At 42.0% G+C, this 26,130-nt stretch overlaps 1 protein-coding gene across 24 annotated transcripts in view; it reads right to left on the bottom strand.

Moving 5' to 3' along the window:
* Positions 1 to 26,130, bottom strand: part of adgrl2a (adhesion G protein-coupled receptor L2a) — a 107,140-nt gene that overhangs the window by 8,954 nt on the left and 72,056 nt on the right. For 14 of the 24 annotated variants that reach the window (XM_088077699.1, XM_088077692.1, XM_088077698.1 and 11 more), the window contains 14 exons: positions 16,840 to 17,136; positions 15,951 to 16,054; positions 15,191 to 15,376; positions 14,094 to 14,132; positions 11,939 to 12,122; positions 11,078 to 11,200; positions 10,446 to 10,651; positions 9,620 to 9,793; positions 8,536 to 8,745; positions 7,591 to 7,811; positions 6,893 to 6,959; positions 2,954 to 3,045; positions 563 to 607; positions 227 to 253 (listed from right to left, as the gene is read on the bottom strand). In XM_088077699.1, the coding sequence (XP_087933825.1) occupies positions 227 to 253; positions 563 to 607; positions 2,954 to 3,045; positions 6,893 to 6,959; positions 7,591 to 7,811; positions 8,536 to 8,745; positions 9,620 to 9,793; positions 10,446 to 10,651; positions 11,078 to 11,200; positions 11,939 to 12,122; positions 14,094 to 14,132; positions 15,191 to 15,376; positions 15,951 to 16,054; positions 16,840 to 17,136 (1,975 nt within the window). The remainder of the gene's footprint in view (positions 1 to 226; positions 254 to 562; positions 608 to 2,953; positions 3,046 to 6,892; positions 6,960 to 7,590; positions 7,812 to 8,535; positions 8,746 to 9,619; positions 9,794 to 10,445; positions 10,652 to 11,077; positions 11,201 to 11,938; positions 12,123 to 14,093; positions 14,133 to 15,190; positions 15,377 to 15,950; positions 16,055 to 16,839; positions 17,137 to 26,130) is intronic. The other 10 variants (XM_088077685.1, XM_088077700.1, XM_088077701.1 and 7 more) reach the window with 4 other exon arrangements.

Genomic DNA, 26,130 nt, shown 5'->3' with positions numbered 1-26,130 from the left:
CGGTCACAGTTCAGCGCTCAAACACACAACAACAACAACAGTGGATTTCAAGATGATGGACACGGTGAAAGTGAACAGTCACAAGGACAGTGGATGAGTAGCTTTGAAGCTGCAGTTTGGGAGAGGATGAACCGGTGAAAAGACAGGAAAAGAAAGAAAGAATAAACGAGGAAAGAGAGGACCAACTACAAGCTGAGGAGGAGACTTCTGGGCAACATGTCCTTACTTGATAAACCGTTTATTATCTTCATAGCTAGAGAGCATGATAAGCAGGAAGAGAGAAACACAATTAGATCAGAGCGCATCACAGCGTGGCTTAGTCGGCATTTGAGTATGATATCTTCAACTTTGATCCAGGAGGAATTCATGAGAGGCAATGGAATTAAGGGTCTAACAAGAACTGAGAGTTGTATGTTTTGCTGCGGATGATTTAATTATAAAACTCTGTGTGCAGCATTTGGTCAGAGTACATCGTCTGTGGTTGAATTTGCATTGATGCTACTGTATGCGTGGGTGGTGTTGTGTGGGTGAAAATTATCTGAGGTATATAGGAAAAGCTTACCCAGGCAAATCTGTATTATAGTAGCCATCACAAACGCGATAATTACTGGTGCGGATCGCAGAACAGAGAGAGGAGGAGAGTGATAGGAGGAGAGAAAGGACAGGGTGTGCGTTAACTTTGCCTTCACATGCAACATGCAACGACACTGGTGCTAAACTGACTTGCAGACCAAAATTTGGCACACAAAAAAAAAAACACAAACAAAAGGACCACAAGGAAACAGCTATTAATACACAATGTATTCCTGCAGTATAAACACACTTAACGAAGTATCATCTATATCTAAGCACTGGGTAGATGGAGGGAAGTCTACCAAAGTCCATCTACACATGCTACCCACATTATTTTGATACAAAGCTGGTTGAAAACCCATAAGGTATCTATTTAATGACATAGTTTAGATTTTTTGAAGCGGGTTTTTATGAAGTACACCATATAAAACATATTCCCATAGATGTAAGTCGCCATGCCCCTAGTTCTGAGAAGTAGGCTAGTCTGACATGGAAGCTAAAAGGTCTACTGCTGCGGACGGGGGTCAGCGACAAAACATATTTTAGTCACCTCAAAAAAGTCCCACCTATATAAATCGGTATCACTTTAAGTGTATGATATATTTAGAATATTATAACCACTTTACCTTAATATTATACAGTGATTTCCAATAGGAAAAATAAGCCATTATATTGCTCCCTTCAAAGCCAGACTCCAGTGAGAAAAACAGTGATTTAACGTCACTGAACACAGAGGCTTCTGGTCTACAGCTACCTAAACCAGTTAGTTTGTTTTGTTTTATTTAGTGACTTTGGTGCTTAAAAAGGTTCGTTCTATTTCACCAAAGTCACACAAAAACACAAACTAACTAACTAAACGAGGCAGTGGTAGACCAGCAGCTCCCATGTTCACCAATGTTAAATTACTGTTTTTTCAATGGAGTCTGGTGATAGAGTGATAGATGGGGAACTGAAGCCAGTAACAGCTTTCCCATTGAAATGGGCGGTCTGACTGTCTGACTGGGGAAAATATTCTCAATATAGTGTACACTTAAACTAATTTTGATATTTTTAGGTGGCTAAAATACATATTCCTTCTGGTCCACATCCACAGCAGGCCACCATGCAACCCCACTTCATAAGAAAATCCAAGCCATCCCTTTAAGATAAATTATTTTTTTAACATCCAAGTACAAATGCATAATGTTGAGTGCCACCATGCTTAGTAAGTGTGTTCTGTTGTGGTTTCCTTGAAAAGGGAGTAGTCTATCTTAAATAAACCAAGAAGTCTAAATAAGCCCCTTTTCCGAGTGTTCTTCCTGATTGCAGTTTCACCACAGTGCTGCAACGTTGCACACATCATTATGAAAAAAAAAAAGAAATAACAAACACCAGATGAAAATAGGAACACTGCTGCTTCTACTCACAGTTGATATACGTAACATAATGGTGCAAACTGACATGGGGCTGCGCTACTGCGAGCAACAAAACCATATAATCCCAAATGGAAGAGGCCCTGAAATTCAGCCTGCAGTAAATAGCAATAAATATTGTTTTCACAGGAGCGCAAAAAACACAAAACAAAACAATTAGTGCTTCAGAGAAAAACATTATTTTCCTTCCCAAAGCAAAACACATCATAAATGTTGAGGCCACACAGAAAGCATAAACTTGAAGGGGATGGTGGGGTGGGGTGGTGGTCGGTTGGTGGTGGTTGTGTAGGGAAGGAATTTTTCTTTTCTGGGTTAAGATGCTGGGATCTATAAAAAAAAAAAAAGGGTTTGACATGTTCCAGCAGCAAACACACATGGTAGCTGTTCCACTGTACCCCACCCTTGCAGAACTAACAGCGCATAGTTATGCTGCAGCCGTGGAGTGATGTGTGTGTGTGTGTGTGTGTGTGTGTGTGTGTGTGTGTGTGTGTGTGTGTGTGTGTGTGTGTGTAATGTCAGTGCAACTCTGTGGCTAGTGGCTTGGAGCAAAAAAACAAAGGACGATAAAGACGACTCACAAAGTCTGTGTAGTCATCATGACAGCTATGTTGTGCCAAAATTCTCATTAAAAAAGTGTGTAACATTTGAAATCTCTGAGTCAAAGCATCCTGTGGTTAAAGCTCCATCTGATCTGGATAATTTCAGACTGAAAAACAAAAAAAGATCTATTCTAATGTCACTTGCTAGTCCACAACTGAACTTTGGCTTGGAGGTGGGGGAGATAATGCATTTTGCCATGAAACATCATTAAGCATAAAAAAAACCGAAAAAACAAAAAACAAAAAACAACCATTACCTCAAGAGTGAAAGAGTTTTAGTTTTCCTGCGGGCAGTGGCAGAATAGCACCAGTGTTAAATTGTGGATAAGCAGGAGTATGCAGGGGTTCAGCACATGACCCTTTACTTACTTTATATTCTCCAGTCGGCTAGAGTCTGGTTTCAGGGTGGTGGAGTGCTTCACCATTTTGTACATTGTGATGACCAGGAAGATGAGATTGAGCTGTCAAAACAGAGTAATGGCAGTGTTAATACATGAAGATGTATGATGCAAGATACAGCAGACACAGAGGGAGGGAGAAAAAACTGTTAATTTGTCTATAAGTATTAAAAGAGGAGAGCCTTCAAATCTCTGCATGTCCACAGACTAATCCAATAAACATCTATCGTTCCAGCCGGGCTCAGACGGGCCGGCTGGCGCCAAATTTAGTGTCATTCTATATCAATAAGAGCATGGAAATGCATTAAAATCCATCACAGTACAAAAAAAAGGAAAAGAAAGAAACAGCCACACAGCAGCAGTCTGGTAAAGTCAGAAGGGAATGAAAAGTAGCAGGAGAAATAAGAGACCCTCTTGTTGTACAAAACAACTGCATATCATTTTATGTGCATAGTGAAATATTATAAGGTGTAAGCAGCTACAAAAGGCTTGAGGGAACATGGTATATTTTGTTCAATTCTTGTGTGTGGACAGATGAAAAGAGAGGAAAAAGAAAGGGGGAAGGGGAGAGGGAGATGGGGTTTGCTTGCTTGTTTTAATGTATTAAATCTTAGGGGAGCCAGTGGCACATATCAGGTTGAGACAGGGATACTATGTGCTGTGTTTCTGAGCGCATTTATTCGGTACCTTAAAAATCAATACCGTGATTTAGAGACACAAAGGCTGGATGGGCCAGCAAAACGCGGCTCCAAATAATTTACTTCAAAAACATTTATTCTGGGGTAAACTGGTCCCTGACACAGCATGTACATGCTCTCACAGCAGAGGAACCAGACTGTGTTTTGTACTGCAAGGCAGGCATGTATAAATAATGTCAAGGAATATAGAAATTGAAATTTGTACCTCCAATAGTGAATATCAAAGGATCAGAAAACACAAAAATGCAGCAGCCTGTGTATCGGTGGCATGTGAGTAACACAAGAAATGAACACATCTGCAATAACAAAAGCTTTTTTTTTCTCCAGGTGAGCCTCATATAAGCAGCGCATTTCAGTGTTATCTTATCTTTAGAAAGGCGTAACACTGGCAGGAGAAAAATGGAGATGCATTGCCAGTATGAGGGCTTGGAATAAATGAATGACCTTTGCAAGCTGGACCATGGCCATTCACTCTTGAACAGAAATTGTCCGTGTTCTGGTGCACGCTGCTATCAAAAGACTGCCTGTGATCAATACATCACCTCTCCACATGCAATCAACTCACGGAGCTGCTCACAATAACCCAGGCAGTAAAAGGAGAGGGACGGATGGAGGGAAAAAAAAGGGAGAGAAAAAAAAAAAGATCCTGAATCGTGAACCTTCTTTTATATCACATAAGGCACTGAAACTATGTTTTGTTTCGCAGCTATCAGCTATTATTTCTATCAGCCGCCTGCGTGAGTCAGACAGTGGGGGGAGGGGAGGAGGGACAGGGGGGCGAGGACTTTTGAAAAACCCTTTCACACAGCCTGGAGTGGTGACATGGATCCAATGAGACAGAGGAGAGCAACGCAGTACTTTAAAGTAACCTAGCAGCACGGCACATGTTCCCACCCCCACCGACATGCTCTCGCAGCCCTTCCTGGGGGATCCCCCCTTTGCTAGAGCGAAGCTGCCTTGCTTCTATCCTTCACTCTGTCTCTGAATCATCACTGCAAGCCATGCAGAAGCACCTCGCCACACTGGGACTGAGGAGAAAGCTTTTTTTTTTTAAACCGAAGTGGCCTGTGTGTGTACACACTGAACTCCAAATGAACTGCTCGGGATAAAATATTAAAGGTGCAGATGGAGCTGTCCAGATGATAAGAACTGCTCCCGACGTGTCATGATCCAAGAGGCCTTGTGTTGAAGCTATCTCAAGCATACTAATGGCTCCCCCCACCACTCATTACTTCCATGTTCCCCTTTCATGGAGCTAATACCCCCTGTGCCCAGAGACAGGGCAACCTCTGCCAAAGAACAAGGATCTAAATGCCTTCCACCAGCTTTTGTTTTCAGTCAGTATTTAGGGCCTGTTGCAGCCAGGAGCAAGAAAACAGGAAAAGCAAGAAAAAGGAGAGGAAATAAAAGGATAAGAAAAAAAAAGCATGACCACCCTAGGTCAAAACCAATGTTATTTGGCGCAAACATGGCTAAGGTGGCGGGTGGGAATCCAGACATGAGCCAAAGCAGCGCTGGTTTTCTCTCCTTTTTCTCATGCTTGTGTGCCTTTTCTCCTCCTCTCCCTCTCCCTCATTGACAAGGACAAAGCCAATTTGTACAGAAACCAGGGTCACGGATGGTGTAGACAAACCTTGCTCCTGCATTCTCCCCTGAGATGCCCCTTTCCACAGTACTTTGTCTTTTTGAGTCAATTGTTGCACAGAATCAGAGGAGCGGTGCGCGATGCCGGAGCCAGTGCTGCAAAAACCTCATTCCTGTCACACATTAGCTCTGCTACAATACATTAGCTCCTCACAGGGTCATGATTCTATCTCTCCGGTCATCACCACCGGGATCCTGATCATCATTTCCACTGCAGATGCATTTTTCATGCAAATCATTATGGAAGCAACACACGATTGGAAAACAATGAGGGCCCAATTTGGGGAAAGGAAACATATTCCTGTGTGGCTGACGGAGCATTTGCTGAGACAGGGAGAAATGTATGTTTGTTTTAATACAATGTTAGCTTTGCCTCAATTATAAGCTCACACATTCACAGCGGGTGCTAGGAGGGGAAAAAAACAAAAAAGGAAGTTTCACCATTTACTCAAAGACATTTCAAAACAACACAGACCTTTGTCTGTGCGCTTCCTCCAACATTTTAAAGGCGACATATCTTTTCGAGAAAACTTTAAAATGCAGTCCAGTGAGCCTTTTTTCCACTCTTTTACCAGACCAACAAAGAGCTGTGCTGTATATCTGTACTTTGAAAGCTGCTAGCGGTATGCCACTGGCGAAGACTGGCTGGAATTTGACATGGGTACCCCCTTACTCCAGTATATTTTCAGTGTCAGTTTGATGTTCAACAGAGGTCACTGTATCTGTAGATACAGTACCAACCATTATACTGGATAATGAATACAGTGCTGAACAAATACCACCCGTCCTCCCTGCACAGCAAGCTCCCTCATCCCTTGGTGTGCATGAGGGCAAAGCAATACATGGTGCGCTGGGCTGAGAGGATATATCTGAGGGATACCACCTGCTATTTCTTTTTCTGTGCAAGGAGGGAAGACTCCCTGAGGTCTCATTCTTCGGAGCCTCTCTGATGGAGCGGGAGATAATAATGTCATGACCAGTAAATAATTGCATGGCTCAATGGGACATATGTCATTACGATATGCTATGTGTCCTTCACCCCTGACGGTCCTTGACCAAACAGAGAGGTGCCTTTGCTTTTCTTCTTCTCCTCCCCAACACTGTCATCTGCTATTTACTGGAGGCAGACAAACACGCAAGAAGGTGGATGCAGAGGAGGGAAAAGAGGAGCTATAAAATCTAACAGTGCAGTATGTGCTGTAAAATGTACACCTTGAGGATGCTGTTAATCTTTATTTGTTCCTTTATCATAAAAAGTGTAACTTAAAGGCCATTAAGTGGTGTCCGTCATGCGAGACTTGTGTGAAAGCGGTCAAAGTACTCAGGACAAATCCTGATCTTTGTTGGGCGGTAAGAGGTAGAGAGAATTGTTGGATGCCTCGAAATCTGTCTTTGGCGCAAAATTAACCTGTCATCACCGAGGAGCAGAAATCCTGCTGACTTTTTCCTTCAGTTCAAGTATCTCGCTTCCTCTATCTCTCTCCTTCATCTCTTTTCATCTCCCCCTCTCAGTCCCTTCTTCCTCACTCTGTCAGTCGCAGCATTCAAAGAAAAATAAAACAGCTTACCAAGATGACAAAGGTGACAGGTCCTATAAAACTCCATATGAAATGATTGTCCACACTTAGCCAGCACCTGTGACAAAGAAACACACACTTCAGCTCAAAAGCACACACTGCTAACAGAATATCAGTCTTCATGCTCTTGCGGCCAAAAACTAATAGAAAGAAATTAATTTTTGGTCACTTTGGTGGGTGACAATGAGTGTGTAATTTCTAGTCAATATTTAACTTGGAGCGCTTTCAAACGCTCGTTTCACAGGTTGAACATTAATACAGTCATACCAAACAGAAAGGAGACCCCAACTCGCCCCTCTTAGCCAGGGTCTTAGCTGAGATATGGCCATTAATCTACGTAAAAGGCTTTTTCGGCACAGTGCTCTTCTCTTTAAGAGAGCATTTACAAACAAGAGGTCACAGGAGGGTCTTTAAGCAGAAGGGCATTAATGTAGTTGCGCCCCCCCCGAAACCACAGTGTTGAGTCTGTCAGCCACTTTCAAATGACATAAAAAATTGAACAGCTGCCCATCCCTGGCAAAAGGAGCTCAAATGTTTTGGTGTAGTCTCCAGGGATCCACATAAAGCCCTGGCAGGAATGATGAGTAGATTTCGTTTCAAAAGCTGCCACACACAGTCACAGCAGGTAAGCCCACACAGTGTAGCATCCAGCGTGTCTGCTCTGCATTTCCAAGGTTTTGTTCACTCACGCTTTCTCGGTCCCGTAGCTCCTGTAGTCGATGGCTGCGGAGACGCCGACCACAATGGCGGGGAAGAGGTAACCGGACACGTAGTAGTACTTTTTCCGCGAGTATTCGCTCTCGAATACCTCCACAAGCATGAGGTACAGCTGGACCCCCTCGAGACACATCCAGGAGAAGGAGGCCAGGAAGAAGAAGTGGAGGATCCCTGCTATGATGGCGCATCCAATCTGAATCAGAACAATAAATCAAAGAATTTTTCAAGGAAAAATAAGAACAATGTGGTCACTGTTTCCATGAAAGCAAAGAGATTAACTTGTACAAAAATGATTTCAACATGTCAAGAGGAATTTCCATAGCCCTTTCCTTATTGAAAATTGTATATCACACCCATCTTTTATTAAACCCCCCCGAAAAGACACTGCTGCTTCCTCGCCCATTCACTGAAATTGATGAAAAAAGTAATGAATATTCATTCGCCACATGGGCTCTGACTGTGCACAGGTTTAGCTTTCCATCAGCACCGTAGAGATTTAAATATGGTTTGTATTGTAAGGTTAGAGTTAGTAGATTTAATCATACAGCTCAGCATCTGAAGCTTTGATTCCCAGCTGTACACAGAAAAACGCTTTTTATGCTTTTGGAGAAAATGTAGGTGAGAGAAAAGATAAAAACGGTATGGATGCCGGCTCAGCCGAGGCAACTGTGGCTGTAAGTGAAAAAGGAAAAAAGACCTGTCAAGCGGAAGACACGGCCCCTTAGTAATCTATATTAATCGTGCGGTCCCACTCATTTCATGTCGGGAACAAGTAGAGCAGGTCAGAAACAAACAATGCTTAACATCTCATCCATTTCTCTCTGAAGGGGTCTTTTGTTTTGTTTTGGGGTGGAGGAGATATAGTGAGAGAGAATGAATCAAAACCAAATCAATAGGGTGCAATCGCTCCAGCTTACCCTGGGTTCCGTCATATCGATACCAATTAGGAATATTAACTCGGCGATGAAGAGATTGATGCACAAGTTCTTGTGGATGGTGTTGCGATCGCTCTGCAGGCCCCGGAAGAAGCAGAAGGTGAAGATGCTGATGCTGAGGCAGACAAGAGACACCACGATCCCGACTCGGGTTATGACTTTCAGAAGTAGCTCATGCACGCTGTCGTTAACCTGGGAGAAATAAAAATAAATTACAAAATATGTTTGTAAAAAGAAATATTTAACTTCCTTTCAGCTCTGTGAGGAATATTTGAAACATTTTAGGACTCAAACTGTGTGATCAAATTAAAAGCACTAATCTTCCTTTATATATCATATTGAACGAGTGATTAAGAACACCTGGGGAAAGTAATATTGGCCATTGCCATTACCTAATTTATATGACTTTGGAATGATCATTTGTGCTTAAAAAGAAAAAAAAATCCACAGTATTGCTTTTTTTCCCTGCAATGTCTCTGTCCTATGAATCTGCTACTACTGAGAATGACAGAAGACACCTAAGAAAGGTCCCAAGATATATCTGAGGGGGCCACTAGATTAATTAACAAAATATGTTGATTTTTATATGACTTTTCTCTATTTTCTCTGCCGCCAATATCTCCAACACTCAGCAACTCACCAAAACAATATCAACTGATGAACAGCACAACACGTAAGAGGAAAATTAAAATGTAAGGAACTAACGTCCACATACTCGGCTGTAGGACTCCTGTGGGACCATTTTGAATTAGGCCAGGGTTTGTAAGGGGTTTGGAATTTTTAGAGAATGCCTTTTGCTTGCTGAATGCGATGCGTGTTTTACAAAATGAACCCGCTAATGAAGAAAGCAGTAGAGTGACTGCAACACACACTGCAAAAACTGTATGCACGTGTCTTCTCTCTGAGCCTCGCTGTGATTACTGTAATCTTGTAAGATTGCTGTTTAAACCTAGAAATGAGAACGCTTAGGATCTTGCACATGAAATAGGAAAAAGTCTGAATACTACAGGTGAGTCTGATCGAAAACTCAGTGAGTGGTGGATATAAGAAAATAAAAGTGACATACTGAAATTTCACGGTGTGCCATGAGGATGGCAAAGTTGGTGAGATGGCTGCAGGAGCAGGTGGTGTGTGTTTTATTGGAGTCCAGGAGTTTGCAGCCTTGGGTGGACCAGTAGCCCATCATACTCCTCTCAGAGTAATTCCAGAAGGAGCAATTGGAGTTGAAGTAGTGCTCCATCTGCAGATAACAAGAGATATGGTTAAGTGTCCAAATAATTGACTGCCTGAAATTGAAGTACATGTAGAACACAGAGGCCATTTACCCCCTACTCATACAAAGTATTTTTCCGCACTGATACGGATGAGGATTTTTCACTTCACAGCTCTTATGAAGCAATTCATATGTTGTATCTCATTTGGCACATGCTTGCCAAATCAACCGAAGCAGAGTTGGGGTATATGAGGCCTTAATAACAGAGAAGCATAATTGTTTGACGGCTTGTCTTTGGAATTGCACAATTTCTCTGATAAAGAATGGAGTCACGCATGGCCCTCTGGGAACTCCAGTGACAACTTTAAAAGACGAAAGATAATTGGTGCTCCAGTAATTTCATCCTAGATTGTACGGCTAATCTAGGAGTTAATTTCCCCCACTATAAAAGAAAATGGGTATCATTTATATCCCAATGTTGATTAAAGAATTAGTTTTCATTAAGAATTCACTTGGGTTCTAAAGACTCCTTTAATTTGATGTTCAATGACTTAAATAAACTGCCGACTGACCTAGCCAGACATTTACAATTCAAATTGCGGATCTCTGTCTACTCTGGATGTTCCCTCCTGGTGTTTTTTAATATGACCTCTCCATTCAGTCCAGCAGGGACACTCACATCAATGTGCTCCAGGGTAAAAATCACCGGGTCATTAATGAATACACGGCTGGACTCTTTGTTGATTGAGGCGGCGATGATATCAGAGTTGACGGCCACCGACACGTTGCGGCCGTAAGCCTCGTTGGCCATCTTAATAGTGGCGTTTTCTGCACTGAGGAACTGGCCCAGATTTTTGTAGAGCACAAAAACCAGCTTGGCAACTCCTGTACAGAGTGAAAGACGTAGAAAGACATCAGAGGATGAGAAGAGAACAATTTAGAAAATGTATGAAAGAAAAAGCTGTGATGACAAAAAGGACTAAAAAATATTTAAACACCCCAATTTATTCCAGTGTAATTCCATTTAAAATATTCAACAAAAGAACTGCAAGGATGAGTGAAAGATGAGTGAGCGATAGAGATAGAAAGCTTTTAAAAGCGGCCTCATTCTGCAGCACAAGGCTTAGAGTTTTTGAGATAAACTCCTTTGTTGTGCTCCTACACTAATGCAGACTCTTCACCTTTTCACAGAAACAAGAACAGGAGCAAAAGTCAAACACACATTGAATAAACACTTTATTTCCCTTAGAGAAGACAAAATCTTGACCAAGTTTGTTTTTTCTTTTCTTTGGTATGTTTAAGAGAGCTTACCGTTGCGACTGTTGAGCTTGACCGTGTTGGCAGACAGCTGGATTGAGATACCGCCCTTGCTGGACTGTGGAAATTTAAAATCCTGGACCTGGCCATCGGTGCTGAGAACATACACATCTAGGACTGCCAAGCGCAGGAGGGGTTATGGATGAAAGGTGAAAGGACAAAAGAATGAGATATTACAGACCGCTTGATTTCGACACAAGGGTATGAAAACAAAACAGCTGAGAATACTGATGCAAAAGCATCTTCCTGACATTTCTTCACAAACTCAGCACAGACCAAAGGACATATCAACGACTCAAACACTACATCATTGTGACAGTGAGCTGCACAATAAAAACGTCAATCACAAAGCGATCATTTCAACGCAGTGAGACTCCCACTGATATGAATAAAACAACACTGCAGAGAGAAAAAACAACTACGAAGAAACCTTCCTTACACAGTCTAACGGCAGAAGAAAATGTGAGGAGGAGGAGGAGGAGGCTGTGGATAAACAATGTACTTTTTTCTGACTCCACAGCAGGCTAATGTTCACATTAATGTATAGAGTTACAAGGTCTAGACGCATACATTTATAAACTAAGCGTGTGCAATCAGAGAATCCAGTCTATTTAATTGTCTGATATTCATCACTTTGTCAGTAAGCGACTCGTTAAACCTAATATGCGTTGTTTTTCTTTTCCCCCCGAGGTTTAAACGCTTATTATGAAAACAAAGTCCTTTTTTATGTGGCGGCCTTGTTTTCCTATCACAAGAGTTACTCTTTGAATGAATTGGAAGTAATCAAATTAACTGAGCTCGCATCAATCAGGAACTCTCTGTCATTTGCTTACCACAAACTCTTGTTTTACTTACTTATATGGTCTGCAGGGACTTTGACGATGGCAGGTTCCATGAGGTTGTCTGCGAGGACAAAGGCCCCTTCCTCCAGAGTGTCTAATAACATGGTGGCTGCATGCGTTTGCTCCGTGCTGTTCATGTCTTGCCAGGACTTCAAGGCCTCTGGTCGCAGAAGGTTATCTACTGTGTCCACAATGGCCTGTGTTGAAGCAGACAAACAAATCCAAACAAAAACAAAAGGTACTTGAGTAAGTCAGAATAAAATGGATTTATTTGCAATCATAAGCAGTGACATGCAGACACTGAAATGGATTAAAATGCTGTGCCAAAGCATAACATCTGTGAGGATTAAAATGAACATGAAGGGAAAAAAGTTGTTTTTTTTTTGGTTGTACATAAAACAAAATTGATTAATTACAGATATTTGCAGAATAAGAAGGACATCATTTTGCAGTTGTATTGATCATGACAGAGAAACTGAAGAGGGGGGAAGAACAGGAGCATCACTGGAGATGGTGCAGATTCAGTTTCTTTTTCAAGGACGCTGCAACAGAGCAGACACTTCGGGTCACAGAGTATTGAGCTTTCCAGGTCTATCCAAAAGCAGGATATTAAAAGTTGGTCTCATTAGAGTCAGAGTGCCAAAAGCTGTCCTCAGTTAAAAATTCTCTATTTGCAAAGTGCGATGTTTGACATTATTTTTATTTAGCTCTTGACCTGAAGTCAACTTGTACTCAAGTGCAAATACTATATTGTACAATAAGTCACTCTGTCACCCAGCTAAAAAAAAGACTAAAATGTACAAGTGTGCAAATTAAAATAAAATATTATATGTCAAACAGTTTAATTGAACTGTATTCGTCATGCAAACATTTTTCCATCCTCACACTTTCCGCCACCTGAGCAGCTCAGGACAGACAGCAGATAAATTGGGCACAGGATCCAGGCGGCGCTGAGTTTTCTTCAGGAAATAATCAAATCTATAAGTCTAATCAGGTAATCAATGCTGGCTGGTGGAAAGGTTGGGGGGCAGCTATAGTGATATTGCGTCAAGTATGGCAGATGTCAGATACTGCTGACTCAACGATCTCTGGCCCCGATCCTCTAATGCCGCCTTTAGTCAAATAAAAGCTGTCATTTACTTTGACATCACCTCCCTAACGCTGTCACTTCCTCTGACTTCAAATCTACATGTTACATTAAAGGCAAACAATGATGAGACATATTTGTGGATGTGGAGTGACTACATACATGTGTTTTTTTTCCCTTTTCCTCCTTTCTTTTTATGAGCGCACGGCCGTTGACTGGCTAATTAGCTCGATCCATTTTAATACTCTCCCAAAGGAGAGATTTGGATTGAGGGGGTGACTTTGGTGGCAGGTGGAGGACACTGATCTCCCTAATGGTTGAGGGATATATATGGCCAAAATACTACTGATGTATGAATCCAACCTGATAGCATTCAAGGAAAAGCTAAAAAATGGTTTGACCTGGCTAACCCTATTATCCAGATAGAACTGAAGATGTGCACGTTTAATTTATGAAACAAATGACTTCTATGACCTAAAACTTATGTCCTTGTGAAACAAGAGCCACAATTTTTACTTAACATGGTAAAAGGTGATGGTCCTTGAAAAAAAAAAAGATTTGAATAAATCACAAGTGAACTGTGTATGATGCAATATTCAGGAGGGTTAAATACTGAATGGAGCTCTTCTATAAAAGCAAAAAATTGTAACAAAGCAGAAAAAAAATCCTTTAGCAGATGAATAATGAGAGCGATGTAAGAACAGGATGTTTGTTTGAGTTGTGGTGTTATGCATCACAGAAGTGCAATCTTGTGTAAACACTTAGAAAACATATGATAGGGAAAAACAGAATGAAAAACAAAATACACCATCGCTGTCAACGCATAGAGAGGAAAAAACACAAGAGACACATCCACGTGAGGAAGCCACCTCGGAAATTGGAGATGACTCCTCTGACTTTAAAAAGCACTTTGGGTACGATAGAGTCTGTGTGTAAGGCAATTACTCAAAAAAGCAGGAAGTGAGGGGAGGAGGGAGTACATGACAGTGCAGAGGGTACATGCTGCTGAACTTATACAGGAGCACAAGAACAGAGGAGAGGACGGCAGCAAGCAGAGTGGGCAGAAGCATTGCTCCAGTACCTTCATGTATGCCCTGCAAGTCCTTTCTCGTTTTTGAAGCTTTTTTATTAGAAAAGAAAAAGAACAGATAAGAAATGGAGACACATAATCTGCACAAGTTCATGAGCTTGAGTAAAGGCCCTGACTGAGTGGTCAGGTTACAGAGTAACGACTGAATGACTGATCCAACCAATTCTAATCACCTGGAGTCCAAAAGGAATTCAAAGGGCTTGCCTGAATTTGAGTGAATTTTTGTAATCATAACATCCCAAAATCCTAGACGGACTGGTTATTTAGCTCACTACCTCACTACAAGCTCCCATGATGTAGATCATACCAATGAATGTCTTATGCTGTCACAAAATGTCAATATCTAGGGCAGTGGTTCCCAATTGGTCCAGCCATAGGGTCCAGATTTCACCTTAGTCACTAGTCCAAGTTCTACTGATTGGATAAATTACCACATATTCAGTTTTATTCCACAAAATGTAAACAGCACGTTGGTGCAAGATATAGTGCAAGAATAAACAAAAATGGCACATCAAAATAAAAGCTCATTGCTGGAAATTCACCATACTGCAAAACAAGTGTGTATTCTGACAGACTTGACACATTCCCAAGTCACTTGCCGCCTATTCAGAATGGACCCACGACCCATTTTTGGACCCCCACCCATCAGTTTGGAACCACTGATCTCAAGCGCACCATAGCGTCTTAAAGACAGTAATGTTGCAGTAATGTTAGCCTCAATTTTTTTTGCTGGGGATGGGGGGGCATTGGGGGGCCAGCAATTGTTATCACCTGGGCCATGGCCTCCCTGTCCCCCCCTTGGAGATGCCTCTGTACATGTCAGTCTAAAATAGTGCAATTGCTTTTTTGTTTCATCTTGTCTGCCTCACAGCATTCCTAAACTTAAAAAGAAAGAGAAGAAAGGCAGACTTTATGTGACAACAAAAATAACAACCGCTGTACGTGCTACTGTAATCCCTTATGCCTTTGTTATTATTAACTTTTCACTAAAGAGTGATGAAGCACGACAGAACTGGTAAGAAAAAGGTATCGGTGTTCAAGTTAAATATAGTGCATTTAGTGTTGCAGGATTTTTTCGGATGGATTACCTTGTTGAAGCTCCGTCCTGCGGAATCCTTCTCGCTGGGTCTGAGCTCCTGCAGCTGAGCATCCAGGATGTCCACCAGCTGCTCCATCAGACGCACCGAGGAGCTGACGTCCCCGGCGAAGATGGGCCCTTTGGTGTGCTTGGCTAACTCGTTGGCCAAGTTAGCTGCATTTTCACCGCTGCGGATCTGCAGGGGGGGAGAGAGTGAATAATGTTCACAAGAATGCAAGAAGACAGACTTGGAGGGTTTCTTTACAGCCCTGTTTCAAATCACACTTGAATGAGTCCTTGAAATGCCAGTTATGAAAAGGGGGTTTGATGTTTTCTTCATGCAGGAGAAGTTGCCATGGTGGCAGGTTTTTTTTTTTTTTTACTGTGTGGCAAGTTAAAAAAAAACAGGTACACAAAGAGCTGATACAATTTATGCCTGTCACATCTCTTTCTGTGCTTTATGCTATACCTTATCTTTGGTGATTTGTCCATCATAATTTTCCATGACATATAATTTTGCACAGTTTTTTTTGACTGATGCACCTGCAATTTTAACACATACACACTTTGCAGTATTTTGTTGTTGTCTGAAAACACATATATCATAGTAATCATTCCAAGACCTCTTTTATAGCTGACAAATGCAGTTTTAGAGCTTATCTTGCAGCCATCTTTTTACATGTTTCCAGTGTTTTGTCTACCCTTTCTATGTTTTTAAGAAACAGATTCCACTTAGAAGAAATAAACAGTGTGGTAGAGCTCAGACAAACCTTTTGGGCTACTTGGTTGACCCAGTGGGAAGTACAGTTGCTGAGATCAGGGCCCTTTGGGTGCCAGGCCCCAGTGGAAAGGACACATAAATAAGAGGCTGTGCCTAACAGGGAAAACAAGAACAGAATAGTCAAGTTCAATCAAGTCAAATCAAATTCATTTTCCCAGGAAGTCCTTTACAGGGTAAAAAAGGGACAAGGGCACAAATAAAACAAGGAAACTTCACACAAACAACAAATTTACAAGCATGCAAATTTATACATTCCACACAAATTTGAAGCCAGGGAGTGACTATTAATGTGTGTGCGAAGAAAAATCAGCCCTGAAGGATATTTTGTTTTTCTACTGTGTTAGTCTGGTAAGACTAGCAGAATGGTGTCAAAGGACAAATTAAACTAAAATTACTGAATATAGTAAACTTCAGTTACCAATTTTGTTTTTGCAAAAAAAACTTTCTGAAAATATCTTCTTCAGCTCACTCTTGCTTTTGCTACGATGCGGCAACATTTTTTTTCTGTCCTAATTATCCCTGTGTCTGATGAACTCTGAGTGCTAACACGATTTCACACACAATCAAATGAGGGATGCACGTCTCCACCCAGGCTGCAGGAGAAACAGCTGAGCCTGCTCCTCTGCAACACAGCCGTTACAGATTGCTAAATCATGTTTTCGCCCTGCAATGACACAGCTAAAAAAAACTGACGCCTTTAGAAACTGTCTTCAACGATTTCTCTGAACACCTACTTCAGCGGATGCTTCATAGATAAAAGCTTGTATGCGAGATTATCAGACACATCTAACAAACTCTGGGATGTTCTCTCGGGATGCCTCAGGTCATATTGAAAGCAGCGTGCACACGGCCCCAAGGTGAGAGGGAGCCCTGTTTACCTCGCGTTCCCTTGGGGCAAGGTCGCTCCACGAGCATGCCCCTCTGGGTCTGAGGCCACATTATGCTTCTGTTCTCGGTGGCCGGGCAGAAGCGCTCGGGTAGAGGGAAGGACTCAAGGGGCGGAGGGGAAGTAGTCTGTGGAATCACAGGAGGCGGCTTGGGCGCTCCCCTGCTGCCCTCCTTGAGCCCTGTTGTGGTGGTTGTGTTGGCCACACCCCAGTGTGCGGTGGTTGTTGTGGTGGTGGTTGTAGTTCTCTGAGGCTGTGGGGACGTGGTGACTTCTGACAGCGGTGGAGCTGTGAAGAGAGACAGAGGGTACAGAGGCATCATGTTTCTGACAGGCACTGTTACACTGCAAAAGCAGCCCTACTTGAAATAAGCCAAAACGTTTTAAATACAATCAAATTGTCTTGAATTGAGCAAAGAAAAAATCTGCCATTGCAGAAATGCTTAAAACTAGCATACATTTCTCACCACTGAATAACTAAATCGGACCTTGAAATCAGACAAAAATGCTAAAATTCAGGCAAGTTGTGCTCATGACAAGAAATTAAAACTCTTTGCTTTTATTTTTTAAGATAGACCTTAAAACAAATATTTTTGTCACTTGATTGAGCTTACTCTGAGAATGTCTGTCTTCATTAAGTATTAATATTAAAAAAGCCTACAATAAGAATACATTTAGGACTAATTTCGGAGAAAAAAGACCAACAATTCAACAACCATTTATGCTCACATTCGCACTTATGGCCAACTTGGAGTAACTCATTTACCTAACCTGCATGTCTTTGGAGAACCGAAAGAAAACCCACTCTGACACATGGAAATAGATGAACAAACTTAGATTTGTGTCATTTCTTAAGGCTCTTATATGAAGAAGTTGATCTCACTCTTTACATAAGAAAAAACAGTCTTATTCCACTGCTGGGATATTATGCAAATCATTGTTATAGCTCGTTACTCATTTAATCTTGCTCAATATTAGCTGAGAAATTGTATTAATACGAAATTTAATATATTTTCTTAAAATTAGATTTATTTTCTAATGCCAAACATGCTTGATGAGATGAGATTTTTTTTTTTAAAATATCCAATACTAGAATATTAATATTCTAACAGGTGATTTAAACTTCCACCAAAGTCATTTTCTGAAGAGATATAAGTCAGGATTCTACAAACTTAAAATTAATGCTTTTTTAGAGTTTTAAAAGATAGTTTTAACCAAATTTAAGGCCAATTTAAATTTTTAAGTTGTAAAAATGAAATAATGTAGAATGTTTATGACAATTAAGACCTCGCAAATTCAAATTTAACTATTTAACAACTTCAGATTTACACATTTAGGACATTTTAAGACTTTTTAAGAAACTGCAGATATCCTGTATGTGCTTTAACTTGAGTGTGGCTTTAGGTACTTCATCCACCACTGCTGTTATGTGATGATGTGCAGCTCAGTGAGGAAAACATAATCGCCTCTATGATTTATGGACACTGTTTATTATTAGTCTATATGAAAACATGATGCATGTTGTGGATTAAAATCTAGAAATGCAAACCAAATGGTATTTGACCTGCGGTTGCAGTGTGAGCTCAGCTAATTAGTGTGGCATAGAGTGGACTGGATGAAGTATTTTTCTACTATGACAGGTATTCAAACCTTGACCTTCTGGTGGGCAGATGCCCTCATGTACTATCAAACCATAACGGTGCCCCCTGTAACTAACAGTCCTAATGTTTCTTAACATGTTTAGCAATGTAATGCTTATACATCCAAGTATCCTGTTGTGTAAATTGCTACTAAGTGCTTTGTGCAACAAGCGCATTTGCATTCCCGTTGACTATGGCTTATCCCAGGCACTCAGTCTGCAGTGAACAAGACAATAATTACAGTAACATCCTCCTGCCTAACAATCATTCTTGCCTGGGAGATTTTGTGGCATGGCTGATTAAATTTCACTAGAACCTGTATATGTAGCCATGGTGCCTGAACATTCATTTTACAGTTGTTTCTTGCTACAACTCATACTCTGATAAAGCAGGTGTGCAGTAACTCATGCAATGCCCCGGGCAAAAACAATATGTTTCAGTCCCGGGAAAGGAGAAAATAGTGCACTCCTTACATTTAACATGAGCCACTAAGGAAAAACTATGAAGACATTTTTCATGTGATACACCAGAGAAATGTGAGCAGCACTGTAATTACATTTCATAAAAGAGGAACATAAGGGAGTTTCATAGATGAAATGTTGATAAACACTAACTATTTGATATAAATCTGCTCCATATCTCCAAGTACAAAAAGAAAACATGACCCTCTCTGTTAAAAAAAAAAAAAAAGGATTTGTTGGTTGAATTTAAAAGGCTAAGCTCTATCAAATCAAAAGAGCTCTGATTGGAATGCAACGTGCATACTGAATCTAATCGCATTTGAGTACTTTGATTTCCTCCATTAGGCTGCCTGTAGAGCATGCAGAGAATGTGAAGAGGTGCTGTTACACTGCTTGAGCTGAGCACAGTCGTTCTCGCTAGTACAACCCGTCGTCAAAACATCGAAGAGACAGAGCGACAGAGAGGAGAGAGTCAGAGGCAGGACAGGGGAAATGGAGAGAGAGAGGGAGCGGGAAGAAAACAGAGGCACACATAGAAGACGATGACAGGAGGATTCAGAAACAATGGGGCCAAACTGGAGAAGCAGAAGACAGTTTCTGTCTTCCAGAGGATTGGAGGAGAGGCAGCCAGACCCCAGGCAGCAACACCTCCATATCTATTGCCTCCATTGGATAATGGGTCCGACTGATAGCACCCCCCAACACACACGCACGCACACCACCTCTACTATAACCATAGGCCCCACTGTGTGGATGAGAGGCTTCAGCACAGTCGAGCTGAAGGGAAATCGCCTTTGAGGCTGGCTGCTACCTGTGGCGAATTAGGCTCTATTGACCAGAGGAGATGACTCTGTGTGCTCCCTCCTGTTGGGGGCTTTAGAACTCCATACACACAAACACATACACACACACACAAGCAGGTGACATGAAGGTGTACACAGCTGACTGGCTGTTTTGACACTGAGCTGAAGGCAGATTTGGCTGGCTGGCTTCACCCTCAGCCTCCTCGTCCCTCGTCTCTCCCTCCCCTACCTGTATCCTTTTACTCAACACGGCAAAATTCTCGGCTGCACGGCCTGTCAGAGCGCTTGAGAGACAACCTGTGCTTAGTGTCCTTTCAGCACTAGCATTTAGCCAGATGGGAGAAATTTCTGTCTCGATTCTGCACCAATACCCTTTTATTGCAATAACCCTTGGTTTTTCATGACTCACGGAGAAGACTTGCAGAGGTGAAAGCAATAGTCGCAAAAAAATGCCTTGCAAATATCCGCTTAAGTTTAACCGCAGCTCCGTCTAAAGGATATGAATGTGTGTCGACATAGTGTGTAAATAATTATCATTGTTTCTCTTTTAAACATCTGGGTCTGGGTTGCTTGGCAAACCTCCAGAAGATTCCCGAGCAACTGTGGGGCCCTCTATAGGTTTCTCATTTCCAACATATGAAAGATGATAAAGATAAGATTCCAGTCTTGGTAGATGGTGAGTTTAGAACGCAGACAGAAATAAAATGAAAATGAATCGCTGCTCGACAGCATGACTTAAGATAAAAGGCTCGCGACTACAGCCAATAAATCAAAGAGGCATCTGCTGTAATCCAAGCACATTCCTTTAGCGTGTCAACTAACAACTGTATCTTGTCTACACCCCTCACTCAGGAGGGCTTCTTGTCATGGCTCGCTGGGATGTTGAGCTCCGTGCTCTAGTTACAACATGTACAATTAAATCTCTTTGAAGCTTTTTATTTATTTCGGCGGTACCTGCCATCGGCGACGAAACAGCGAGTGTAATTAATGTTAGGCCCGCTTAATACGAGGTTAGTACTAATACGGTTGGCTCTCCTAAAGCATTCCATTGGAGAGGGATTGCCCCGTTGCAAACTGGATGATTTGGAAAAGTAATGTGGGGTGGATTTGCTGAGCCAATGCTGCATGAGACAGAAAAGCTGCGCTGGCATTGCTAAAAATTGTTTTTCTCAGCGAGCAGCGTCACAGAATCCAGCTATACCTTAAAGAGCTTCATTAGCAAGAAATATTATGAAAAGGACACAAGCAAAAGGGCTAAAATAATCCTGTTGGGGGGTTTCATTTTATGTTTATGATGGAAACTAATCCTCTTTCCTGTGTGTGAAAAAGAGGCTAATGTGAATGTAGGCTATACTTCCCAGGGAGATCCGTGCATAAACAATGCTGCCTCTCTGACCACTGCTGTTCCTGTGTACATAGCGTGTCAGCCCCATAATCCTGCCAGCAACACAATAATCTCATTACCTTCATGCAATAGCTTGGTTTAATTTGATCCAATGAAAGCTGGGAGGAATTAACCCGTAGGTATTAAAATGGACACTACTCTCAGGCAGTCACTTCTTCACAGAGATGTCTAAGGGGATAAGTTTATAAGCAGCTGCTGTGAGGGATGGGTATTGATCTGTTAGTAGTGCTGCAGCAGCCTTTTCCATACCTTTTGTGATTCATAGCATGGACCAAATAGTTCTGTTTCCCACTGTGGCAACACCGGGGTAACACCACTACAATGCTTTCCGCGTGCAATATTCCTTTGATTACGACAAAAGCAGCGAATGTCATGTTTGGACTATATAGCAAAACCAGGACAGGATCCTTGATTATTATGTCTCTGCTGCACTCAGCCCAAGGGGAACCTTCAATTAGCTGTCACAGAGTGTGAGCACATGGAGTGATATGCTCCAAAGTACCGCCAATAGTGGGGACAGACTTATTCATAACCTCTTTCTGTGATTCAACGCCCACACATTGTTGCACTTGAATGTATCTCAGTGGTTCTGTTATTACCGCTGGGGTTAAAGGCTTGGGGATTGATGTCAGACAAAGAGACGTGGATCCGGGAGAGGAAAAAGGCGAGAGGAGCACGGCTTGCCAAGTGTTGTCGGAGCATATGCATACACGTAAGCACTCACAAGGTGCGTCTCTCACACACACACACACACACAATACCCACGCTCACGCACACACACACACACACACACACACAGACAGACACACACACACACAGAGCCCAGATGAGACTTTACCAGTAGTCATGCTGGGGTGACAAATGAAAACCGACAGTGTGTGTGTCTTTTATATTATGCTTAATGGCTTGACTTTCAGTAGGCACCTGGTTGTTCATCAGGGTAGTGTTTCATACACATTATCAGGTGCTGTTTATCTAGCGGGGGGGGGGGGGGTTAATACTTTTAAAAGGAATACACATTTAGCATTTGTTTCAGCTTATTTGCCGTGTAAAAAATTAAAAGAATTATTAGATCTCACTTGTCCCCCGCTCTGTCAAGGAATAATCTCATAATGATGTGAAGCCAGGCTGCTTAGGAAATTTACTGTTCTGTTCCCATTTTCTTTGTAGAAGTCTTACTCTGTACTAAGGTAAAACAATTGTGTCTTTTGCACGCTGTGAAATGTGGCTCTTGGGTGGTAATCACCTCTTAATGGAAGAGGAATAGCAAAAGTTAACAAGTCAGTGGAACCTCAAACAATTCAAAGTCTGTTTCTGCCATCAGAAGGGGGCCACGCTCAGGGGACAGGGAAGATAATCTACTGGATGGAAAATAAATGAATAACCCATCAGCTTTCAAGTCATTCGGCGCTGAGCGTAGGTTAATTGAAATAAGGTGTTGAACTGCAAAAAAAAAGTGTAAATTATTTCCTCTGCTAATGCCGCTGCTGAAATATCTCAGTTTCAAACACGCATTTCACTCATTCCTCTCTGGATGCAGCCTTGCTTCTGAGTTCATATGGAAATGGAGCTGTTCTTGAGTCTGAAATAGTGCGATGATTTATAATATGTTTGTGATGCATTTTGATATCTACCAATAATAACAATAATACACAAAGGAAATTGGATTACACGTCTTTCACTCTGTGCTGCATTTGTAGCTGTGGAGGGGAACACGGCGTGTGATTGCTTGTGTATCAGCAGTAAATATGAAGAAAGCTGAGTGAAAATTCATATAATTTCCCATGAGTCATGTCCTTGTGAGGGTGAGTACAGTATATGTCCATGTCTTAGGGAACAAAACCTAATAGCTGGATTATGTTATTTACTGCTGTCTCCAATATTTCTCTTCCCCACAATACAAACGCATTGATTCATATGGACAAAGGGAGGCAGGCAGGCAGAACGCACTCCCCCACACACACACACAAAAAACGCGAGCAAAGACATGCTTATAAACACATGTACACATTCATATACACCCTCACACACAGAATGACACCAAAGTACAGAGAACAGACACAGCAGCTGCCAGACTACAGCCTGCTTTTTTTCCTCCTCCTTGCAGCTTTCTCTGTACTGTACGTGCCTCAAATTTCAAGCATTAACTCTAAGTGTGCCGAGCAGACTGATATTTAATGCCAATAGGATGTCTGTTCCAGGTGTTCATATATACACAGATACATGAGCATGCACACATTACCACGGCTTTGCAACTCAAAAAAGCACACACAAAACAGCATATACACAGATCAGGGAAACACACATAGACACAATAATCAGGCCTGTGTGAAATAAATCTCCTCAAAGGCGTGTGTCAGGGAGTGATGGGGGACCATTGTGATGTCTGAGTAATAATTCTTTTAATACGCCTTGTTTCACAGTCAGACTGTAATCAAACAAGAGACTGTGGATCCCCTTGGCTATAGGGCTCAGTGTAACCATAATCACCCCCCCTCCCCTCCTCTCTCTTTTATGTAAAACAACTCTTTGTGACATTTTAAATCATAACCCCGGGTTTGCTGTTGCCCACATACTTGTACGCTGTCAGTGAGGATCATTTTGCCGCACTGTGTACAGCAGTTTTACATCAGCTGGTAAGACTTTCCAGGAGAAGCGGTAACTAGCAGTTTGGGAGTATAAGAAAACATCACAGGTGTGTTTTTTGCATAACGTTCTTCCTTGTCAGGCAACAACTGGCGGTAACTAGCAGTTTGGGAGTATAAGAAAACATCACAGGTGTGTTTTTTGCATAACGTTCTTCCTTGTCAGGCAACAACTGGCCGTCATTTCTCACAAGGAGCTGCAGAGATCGGGATCAGATTTCAGAAGTAACAGGTGACCCCCCCGACCTCATGTGCTGAGTAGCCTTTACTGCCACCAGACACTGGGTGGTTGGGTATTATCCCACAGTGTAATATCAGAGACGTTGTGAACAAGACTGTAAATCCCCACCGTGGGATTTTCCCCCCTTTTTATCACCCAAGTTAAATTCACCCTTATATTGTAACCAAGAATGAGACCAGTGGGTCACAGCATAGACGGAATAACGTCACAGTGATTCATAAAATGGTGGTTAAAAAAGCTACAGGGGAGGAATAAAGAACGGAAGCTAGCATATAGGGAGATCCTGTAGTCTGGCAGTAAAGAGAGACACCTTTAGCTAAAGATATCAGCGTGTATCACATCAGTGTATATGTGGTGGTAGCTGAAGCTGGGGGGACATGGATGCAAACTTTCTTTTCAATGCTTGTGTGTCCCTTTGTATCAATCTGTGTTCCCTCTCCAAATTCAGAGGTTTTTGCGGATTTGTGAATGCAGCCCAGGCAGCACTCTCTATGAATTTTTCCTCAGCAGCAGTTTGTGACTTGCAGAGTAGATAACTGATCTGTTAATCCGTTCAGAGCTGATCAGATGTTTGATGAGAGGAGCAGCTGCTGCAAGTGAATGCAAACTTTTCGAAGCAGAACGAATGCTTAAGTTTTACATTCAATATGCCTGAAGTTCTGCTGCTCCATCTGTGTCCAGAGTACACTCTGTCCTTCAAGACTGGTGCAATACATAACTAAATGGTATATGTATTTCAGTGGTGCTCCAAATAAATGGAATAGAAAATCTATTTGTTGCAGCAGATGTTTTTGTGGCAGAGCATCACAAATTAGTGAATGTTTGGGAAACCCTGTAATATCCCATAAATCCCTCCCAATTTACACTGTTCAGAACATTTTCAGTAAGATGGATAAGATTGAGGGATTTAAGGACACCTTTAAGTGCTATATGGGACTTTTTGAATTGACCCATCACTGCAGAGTCTAAGGTCATAGGTCACTTTAAGGGATTATTGAACAGACTCTGGGCTGTTTTCTGCAGACTGTTGTGTACGGTGGGGTGTTTGACTTGGTCTGGCCCTGGCTGGACCGCGCTTGTGTAGTCAGTCAACATCAGTATGATCCTGACAACAGTCAACAGGAGTTTAGGCCAACAGGAACAAACGTGAGAACAAATCAGAGAGACGTCCCTAATGACAACTTTCACTCAAATAGTTTAAATCAGAAGCATAATCTGGTCAATCAAAAATGTGTGCAGTCACAACAAAATAAGCTTCATGCAAAATGCTTTAACGGAATGATGTCACTTGAATCTAAACACTAAAAACTGTGGATGAATATTTCTGAATGACAAAACTGGATAGAGTGTGATCCCTGGTCTGCATGTGCGTGATGGCCGTCTTCGTCCTGTTGTTGTGTGCGTACGGTTTCCCAGAAGGCACAGCTAAGGATTTACTCAAATCCTGTCATTTAGTGTGCCCTGCTCTCGTTGGGCATGATTTGAACAGTCTTTAGGCCAACTTCAGGAGAGCAGCCAAACATAAACTGTATGTGTAGACATGCCTGTACAAATGCAAATATCCAGATTTAAGGCACCGTTCATGGATGATTGTGGAGGAGGTGGACGACTGAAAACAGTGGGATACTACGGGCAGAAGAAGAGTAAAAGAAAAATGAGAGAGAGAGGGACAGAAGCAGCAAGACTGAACGCAATAGAGAGATAATGAAAGAGTGAGAGTAAGATGGAGGCAGACAGAGAAAGAAACAAGAATATGACAGGACAGAAAAACAAAGAGGGGTGATTTTCCACGTCAATACAGTCTCCTTTCACACCGCTGTGTCCACTTGGGCAGCTGACAGGGGGTTGGGGAGAGGGAGTGGAGGGGGTTTGTTGTCAAGGCAAACAAACAAATTGGCCGTTTTTAACACATCCTGATCCCTGCTCCTGCAACACCAGTGAGCGTAGGAGGGAGAAGTCTCCTGCCATTTTACCTGAGTACCTCAGATGGCTGTGAAAGCTTGATGTTGACGTTTAAAGTATCCATACCTCTCCTTCCCTCTCTCCATTTTTCTCTGCTTTCTCTCTAAATGTTGCCATGCACAAGTT

This window comes from Plectropomus leopardus, chromosome 5 (genome assembly GCF_026936395.1).
Source record: "Plectropomus leopardus strain MGB_pleo_1.0 chromosome 5, ASM2693639v1, whole genome shotgun sequence".
Classification (NCBI taxonomy): domain Eukaryota; kingdom Metazoa; phylum Chordata; class Actinopteri; order Perciformes; family Serranidae; genus Plectropomus; species Plectropomus leopardus.
The sequence above is the reverse complement of the archived record's forward strand: the minus strand, read 5'-3'. Positions and strand labels throughout refer to the sequence as shown.